The sequence below is a fragment of the Nicotiana tabacum genome, chromosome 8, assembly GCF_000715075.1.
Source record: "Nicotiana tabacum cultivar K326 chromosome 8, ASM71507v2, whole genome shotgun sequence".
NCBI classification, from domain to species: domain Eukaryota; kingdom Viridiplantae; phylum Streptophyta; class Magnoliopsida; order Solanales; family Solanaceae; genus Nicotiana; species Nicotiana tabacum.
In genome coordinates, this window is record NC_134087.1 from 149,062,062 (window position 1) to 149,070,677 (window position 8,616).

The 8,616-nt window shown below is 35.7% G+C and overlaps 1 protein-coding gene across 1 annotated transcript; it reads left to right on the forward strand.

Annotated features, from left to right (window-relative positions):
• Positions 1 to 1,120: 1,120 nt before the first annotated feature.
• Positions 1,121 to 4,185, forward strand: LOC107786918 (polygalacturonase-like). The gene is made up of 4 exons (XM_016608433.2): positions 1,121 to 1,567; positions 1,946 to 2,235; positions 3,206 to 3,431; positions 3,684 to 4,185. Exons 1-4 carry the CDS (start codon positions 1,133 to 1,135, stop codon positions 3,909 to 3,911), a joined length of 1,179 nt encoding a protein of 392 aa, XP_016463919.1. The 5' UTR covers positions 1,121 to 1,132; the 3' UTR covers positions 3,912 to 4,185.
• Positions 4,186 to 8,616: the final 4,431 nt, after the last annotated feature.

Here is an 8,616-nt window from a genome sequence, read left to right on the forward strand (position 1 = left end):
GCTCCCCCATTTATTAGGCCCACGTACACTTGTGATGTAAAGTGTGACTTACTTCAGAACCTTCATTTGATTTTGAACCTGCTGAACCATCTTACCACAAGATCAACTTGTATCAAGCATATTCAAATAACATAATATACTCGTTTTACAGAAATTAACCTATATAAAATATCAAAAAATTTCAACAACGCGGATTCATTTGAACCCTCTTGACCCTACGTGGGTCCGCCCCTGACCGCAGCCCAGCAAGAGCGGAGCCTCTGGGAGATTGCAATATCGAGTCCAACTGTGCTCAATTGAACTTGCTACAGTATCAAATGTGGTAACGAGTTGTAGTTCGACCAAGCCCGAGCTTAGTCCGATCCTGCTCGAGCTGAACACGACCAGAGTCTGACCCGTTTTGTTACAGTATAACCGAGTTCAAATAAAGCCCAATCAACTTGATAAGTTGCAAGAAGCAAACAAGATGTGTAGACAAAATACGAGCCAACTTATCACATGGTTACCGTACATATCATAACATGGAGATGATGTGGGCCATGACGTGTGGATTACACATTTCATCTTTCCTTAAATCATTGCGGAATTACATACATGCAGAGTATTATTTAGAGACAAGTTGCTAAAGTCAATATAAACGAACATTACCTAATTACCCTTTAAACAAGGTTTGGATTCATCTTAAAACTTCTAAACCGTCTATTCATTTGTAACTTTCTACATTCTAGTTATTAACAGATCTTGCTAGCTAAAAATGCCGATAAAATTAAAATTGTATAACTGGCAACTCACATGTTGATGTTGCACTCAACTGATGCATTTCTTGCGTTCTTTATGGATCTTATAAATTGAAATAATTCTTTTAAATCCCATGATCTTTCCGCTTCTCTTTTGTCCTTTTTTCATCTTTTTAATATAACGAGCACATGTACATCCCTGGAATTCATCCATCGTCCATTTCCGTAGCATTTAAGTCACTTTCTAAATCTACATCCGAACTAGCGCAAAACCAAATTATCTATTGTCATGTGGACATAAAAGAAATTATTATATGGACACCATATGAATAACTATAAATAGGCAAATGCACAATCTTTATTTTCATTGTAACGACCTCTAAAAGCCAATCAACATGGCCAACTTCAAAACCATGACATGTACCGGTGTTTCTTTGTTGCTCTTCTTTTGTTTAATACCTTCTTGTTTAGCCTACAATGTGGTTAGTTTTGGGGCTAGGGGAGATGGGAGGACAGACTCAACTTCCGCATTTCTTCGCGCTTGGTCTGCTGCCTGCCACTCTACTAGCCAGGCCAATGTGTATATTCCACGAGGAACATATTTGGTAAGAACGTTGAATTTAAACGGCCCTTGCCGGAGAAGAATTGAGTTCCGAATTGACGGTACTCTCATTGCTCCGACCAATTATCACGCAATTGGTCATTCTGAGTTCTGGATTATGTTTTATAAGGTAAGTGGGCTTTCAGTGTATGGAGGAACTATGAACGCCAAGGGTCATGGTTATTGGTCGTGCCGAAAGGGTGGAAAGTCTTGCCCACAAGGAGCTAGGGTATGTATACTTCCTTTATTCTCATTTATATCCGTCACTTCTTAGGGTTTTTTTTCTTTTTTATCTTAAATGTATCTATCCAGTAGGAAAAAAATCTCAGATATTTCAACATTTGTCGAAGCTTCTTCTCCATGAAGTGAATTATGGCTCACCTTCATTTCTTTAAGCATCAAATTCCATAGAAAACTAAGTTTCATCTTGAATTTTGGACTGTCTATATCACAACACAATAATAATAACTAATAAGTACACGATAAAACGAGTAAGAAATTAATGTCGTGACAAGGGAAGCTAGTACTATTATTTTTCTACAAAAAAGAAATTACCTGTCTAAGGAATCTCTAACATTGATGATTTAAAATGTCTATGTATTTGCAGTCAATACAATTTATGTGGTGTAACAATGTACTGTTGAGGGGCTTAACATCACTCCACAGTCAAAGAGTACATGTGGGAATAGGTTACAGCAGCAATGTGAGAGTTGAGAATGTGAAGATAATAGCCCCAAGTGGAAGCCCAAATACTGATGGCATTCATGTACAAAACTCAAGAGGGGTTACCATTTACGGCAGCATCATCCAGACTGGAGATGACTGCATTTCCGTTGGCCCTGGTTCCATGAACTTGTGGATTGAAAAAATTGGATGTGGACCTGGACATGGCATCAGGTAAATGATTACTTTCACAAACGTTTGTTTTTTTTATTGTTAATCCATTTTTATGTAGTATATATAAGGAAGAAAAAATAAGAGTAAGTCTATCTAACTTATGGTGCAAGTTAGATTTGATCTACACGAGTCATTACCTTCCGAACTTAGATGTAAGTCATAAAGGAAATTTAAATCTCTTAAAACATTAAATTGTTAAATTGGAGACACATCTATTTTAAATTTATTTAATGAAAAATATTCAAATTTACTCTTTAAGCATTTGATTTATCTTACATTCGCTCTCTGTTTATCTTTTGATCCCTGAAAACCCTACATCATTAATTTTATCCCGTATTTGACACTCCCTCTGCAGGATATCGAATTTGACTATGACATTTGCGACGGTGGAGCCACGTAGACAAACAAAAGATCCAAATTTTCCCATAAACTTATAATTTGGTATATTTATATTCTCTGCAATAATCTGAAGCAAGTCCCTGAACAATTAAAAATGTCCAAGTATACCACCTATGTGGCTTGACCAATTTTTCTACGGTGAAAAACTGTCATTGGAAGAAGCATATTTGACACGAGAGATATTGGTGGGGGCTCCTATGAGCCGAAAGTTAAAGGAAATACTTATATAAGATAAATCACAAACGTTAGAGAAATATAATTGAATTGTTTCCCTACATTTAATTAAGCTTACCCACATCTTTTTTGGCCTGAATTTTTTATTGGACAAGCACTAGATGATGAGATTGAGGATAGGACATTTGCCCTGTTGTACTGGTATCATATTAAAGTATGCGATCACGTCATGTAAAATTTCACGTTTTTAGGAGAAGATACATTTGTCTATTGATATTAAATTTACAACATATTCTAATAATTCAATTATTTTGTAGTCCGACTAATACGATTTCTGACTCAAATATGACGTGTTTGTGATAGTATATCGTGTTGATTGTTTGTTTCACATTTGCAGCATAGGAAGTTTGGGGAGTAGTTACAACGAAGCTGGAGTTGCGAATATAACAGTAACAAATTCGGTTTTCACGAAGACACAGAATGGCGTTAGAGTAAAGTCCTGGGCAAGACCAAGTGGTGGCTATGCTAAAAATCTCATGTTCTCAAATCTTATTATGAAGAATGTTGGGTACCCCATAATCATTGACCAAAACTATTGTCCCAATAATAATTGCCCTCATCAGGTATATATATATATATCATTAACTCATCTCCAACAAATTGCAACTCATTTCCTCTACAATTTTGTAAGCAATGTGAAGATTAATCTCCATGCGTAAAAACACAAGCACAACAAACGTAAAAATTAATAGATAGCGGTATTTTTTAATTTTTCCAATTATAACGCACATGAAAGAATAACTAATATTATTATTATCATTTGCAAATAAACTTAGTTATCTATCTGAATTAGAGTTACTGTTTATTAAATGAAGAATTCAGGAGTAAAGGTGAGTCAAGTAACATACAAGAATGTGAAAGGGACATCATCCACACAGGCAGCTATGAAATTTGATTGCAGTTATACAAATCCATGCACTGGAATCAGACTGCAAGACATAAAGCTTACTCACAATGATCGCTTAAGAAGGCCTGCAATATCCTACTGTAGAAATGCAAGTGGAAGACGTGGTGGCACAGTCACTCCCAGGAGTTGCTTCTAAAACAATACAGAAAACAAAAAAACTCCTTGTATATACTTTTATATCAAGTTCAGAGTGCAAACCCAACGCATTCCCACCCCCACCGCGCCCAAGAAAAGAAAAAAACACTTTTCTTCTCTGCGTCTATTGTTCTTAAATAAGTTGTTGTTCTACATATATCCGTGGTTGATAGTTGATCTACAATATAGGTGTTTGTTTGTGGTGAATCAGTTATCAAAGTCTTCTTCTGGACTATATTTTAGAAGTAGTCCCTTGTGTACGTAGTTTCTTTGCTCTGTCGAACCACATTTATATATACTAATTTTAGAATACGTGCGTTGCACGTGTTAATTTGCAGGGTCTATTAGTAATAAACTAGTTGTAAGATAGTTTGTTATTGGCAAGTTGGAAGTGGGAGGTTTCTTACTCGTACCGTGCCTGTTAGCCTCGGAACTTATCATAATGAAATAGCGCATAACAGGCACGAGATTGACTCAACAGGTACGAGTTTATCTCAACAGGCACGAGTTTGTCTCAACAGGCACGAGTTTGTCTCAACAGGCACGAGTTTGTCTCAACAGGCACGAGTTTGTCTCAACAGGCACGAGACTGACTCAACAGGCACGAGACTGACTCAACAGACACGAGATTAACTCAACAGGCACGAGATCCTAGAGTTAATTATTTATTTGAATTTTAAATTCAAAATTTGAATAAATAGTCGTGTCTGTTTGTGAAACAAGACATCCTATCAGAAAGGGTCTGTTGGTTGCCTATAAATACACAAGAATTCCAACGAAGTGGATATAGAAAATCACAAGTGTTACTGCAGGCTTTGTTGTATCCTGAAGAGAATCGTTTTGTATTTTTCCTAAATTAGTATACAGGCGATAACTCTTTAAGGACAGTTGATTTTCACGCCTCAAAGCCAATTTGATTATTTTATTTCTAACAATCTTAAAGAGTTATTCTGCTATGGAGAAATTGATGCCTGTTGTTGAGAATCCGAAGGAGTTCATCAAACTTGATCGCTTTGATGGAACGAACTTTACCCGTTGGAGAGACAAGATGATATTCTTGTTGTCCGCTCTCAATATCTACTATGTTCTTGATTATGCCTTGCCTCCAATGCCTGAGCCCACAGCAGAAGATTCTGACGTAGTCAAGGAAGAAAGGAAGAAACGAGAACATGATGAACTGTTGTGTCGCGGCCATATTCTGAATACTTTGACAGATCGACTCTATGATCTTTACTGCAATCTGAAGTCACCAAGAGAAATTTGTACTGCTCTACAAACTGCATACCAGAATGAAAAACGAGGTATTGACAAATTCCTGGCTCTGCAGTACTTTGAAATTAAAATATTTGATACTAGGCCTATAATGGATCAAATTCATGAACTGCAAATCTTAATATCAAAACTAAGTGATCTTGAAGTTAAAATTCATGATGCACTTCAAATAGGTGCTATTCTTTCGAAATTGCCTTCCTCTTGGAATGACTACAGAAAGAAAATCCTACATTCTATGGATAAAATGACTGTGGAACAATTTCGTACTCACATTCAAATTGAAAGTGAGACTCGTGCTCGTGATGCTATTAGTCAGCCTTCGAGTTCCGCAGTCAATTTTGTCAGTCAGAATGGTTCAGGAAGTGGGAACAAACATCTGAAAGTTTCCAAAAAGTCTTCTTTTAAAAAGAGAAAGAACTTTAGTTGTCATCATTGTGGAAAGAAAGGCCATATGATTCGGGACTGCAGATATAGAAAGGCAGGAATAAATTTCAACGCAGGCAACACCGAAAAGTCTAGAAAGATTGAAAAATCTGGAAATTCTGAAAAGGCAAACATAGTGGAAAATTCTGCCCAAGGACTGGTTGCCATGGTTTCCGCAATGCAAATTGGTATGGTCACAGAGTTGAATGTGGCTACCGCTGCTACAAAAACTCAAGACTGGTGGCTAGATTCGGGTGCTACTATTCATGTCTGTTATGACAAGAAGATGTTCAAGACATGCAGAAGTGCAGGATTCTGAACAAGTCTTGATGGGAAACCATGTTGCGGCAGATGTTGCTGGAAAAGGAAGTATTGAGATTAACTTCACATCTGGCCAGAAGTTGACGTTACTGAATGTGTATCATGTTCCTGATATGAAGAAAAACTTAATGTCCGCTGCTTTGCTGTCAAAGAAAGGCTTCAAAATAGTTATTGAGTCTGATCATGTAATAGTGTCTAAGAATGGTGTTTTTGTTGGAAAAGGCTATAACTGTAACGACATGTTCAAATTGAGTATTAATGAAATAAATTATGTTTCTGCTTACATCGTTGAGTCTGATTCTTGTTTATGGCATGCTAGACTAGGACATTTAAATTTTGGCTCTTTGAATTATATGTCCAAAAATGGTTATATCTCATGTAAAACTCAATATATAAAATGTGAAATTTGCATACAAGCAAAGATGACAAAGAAACCATTTCGTAAAGTTGAAAGATCCACAGAACTATTAGATTTAATTCATTCAGACTTGTGTGAATTAAATGGAGAATTAACTAGAGGAGGCAAAAGATATTTTATTACTTTTATAGACGACTTCTCTAGATTTACATATGTTTACCTACTTAGAACTAAGGACGAAGCTTTTCAAAAGTTTAAAGAATACAAGTCTGTTGTGGAAAATCAAAGGAGTAGGAAAATTAAAATTATTCGAAGTGATAGAGGCGGAGAATATTTTTCTAACGAATTTAATAAGTTCTGTGAAGAGCATGGCCTAATACATCAAATGAGTGCCCCTTATACTCCTCAACAAAATGGGTTAGCGGAAAGGAAAAATAGAACTCTAGTGGATATGGTTAATGCTATGTTACTTAATGCACATTTGCCACATAATTTATGGGGTGAAGCACTACTAACTGCATGTTATATTTTAAATAGAGTGCCTTCAAAGAGTATGCATATTTCGCCTTATGAGCTTTGGAATGGTAGAAAACCAAATTTAAATTATTTTAAAGTGTGGGGGTGTATATCCTATTATAGAGTACCTGACCATCAAAGAACAAAATTGGGTCCTAGAGGAATTAAAAGTGTTTTTATAGGATATGCACAATACTCCAAAGCTTATAGACTGCTAGATCTAGAATCTAATCTCATTATAGAATCTATACATGTTGAATTTATTGAAAATAGATTTATAAATGACAATGTTGATGAAATGACTGAAATAAATGGAAAACGTATTGATGCTAATAAATTGTCGCTTCCTGAAATTATTAAAACTAAGGAAAGAAGTGATGATATGCAGATAGAACCAAGGAAAAGCCAAAGAATAAGAAAGGAAAAACATCTTGGTTCTGATTTTATTTCTTCACAATCTATAGTATTTCTTGTTGAAGGAGATAGGACAAACGTTTGTAATCAAATTCCAATTGTATTAAATGTTGAAGAAGACCCAAAGACGTTTCAAGAAGCAATGTCTTCTAGAGACGCTGCTTTTTGGAAAGAGACCATTAATGATGAAATAGACTCAATTATATCCAACAACACTTGGGTTTTGGTTGATCTTCCTCTTGGATCAAAATCTATAGGTTGTAAGTGGGTCTTTAGGAGAAAGTACAATACAGATGGTTCCATCCAAACCTTCAAAGCAAGATTAGTTGCAAAAGGTTTCACTCAAAAGGAAGGCATAGACTATTTTGATACATATGCTCCTGTTGCAAGAATAACATCGATTAGAGTCCTTTTATCCTTGGCCTCTATCTATGATCTTTACGTACATCAAATGGATGTTAAAACAGCCTTTTTAAATGGAAAACTTAGTGAAGAAATATATATGCAACAACCTAAAGGTTTTGTTCTTCCGGGAAACGAGAAGAAAGTTTGCAAATTGATAAAGTCTCTTTATGGTCTTAAACAAGCGCCTAAACAATGGCATGAAAGATTTGATAGTGTGATACTATCAACCGGATTCGTACATAATAATACAGACAAGTGCATTTACTCTAAATTTACAAAAGAATATGGAGTAATAATTTGTTTATATGTCGATGACATGCTGATTTTTGGTACGAATCTACAAGGAATTATCGAGACCAAAAAGCATCTAACCTCAGTTTTTAAAATGAAGGATTTAAATGAAGTTGATACTATATTGGGAATCAAGGTCAAAAGAGATAACAAGCAAGTGACTTTGTCACAAGCACATTATATAGATAAAATCCTTACTAAATTCAGTCATTTAGGAATAAAGGGGTATAATACTCCTTATGATTCTAGTGTTAAGCTAACTGCAAATACTGGAAGAGCAGTAGCACAGTTGGAGTATGCAAGTGCGATAGGTAGTATGATGTATGCAATGCATTGCACTAGACCCGACATTGCATTTGCTGTTTGTAAACTTTCAAGGTTTACCAGTAATCCAGGTAATGATCATTGGAAAGCAATAAGTAGAGTACTTGGATATTTAAAATATACAAAGCACTTAGGCATTTGCTATAATGGTTTTCCTAATGTATTAGAGGGATATTCTGATGCAAGTTGGATTACAAGTGTTAATGATAATAAATCCACATCAGGATGGATATTTACTCTAGGCGGTGGAGCCATTAGTTGGGCATCCAAGAAACAAACATGTATTTCCCATTCTACTATGGAATCTGAATTTATTGCATTAGCAGCTGCTGGAAAAGAAGCAGAATGGCTGAGGAATATGTTACTTGATATAAAGTTGTGG

Bases quoted from the DNA above. Each gene is read 5' to 3' on its own strand.
- LOC107786918 (XM_016608433.2), top strand. From the start codon at position 1,133: ATGGCCAACTTCAAAACCATGACATGTACCGGTGTTTCTTTGTTGCTC. The intron at 2,236-3,205 runs GTAAATGATTAC...TCACATTTGCAG, and splicing joins GGACCTGGACATGGCATCAG to CATAGGAAGTTTGGGGAGTA. The intron at 3,432-3,683 runs GTATATATATAT...TATTAAATGAAG, and splicing joins ATAATAATTGCCCTCATCAG to AATTCAGGAGTAAAGGTGAG.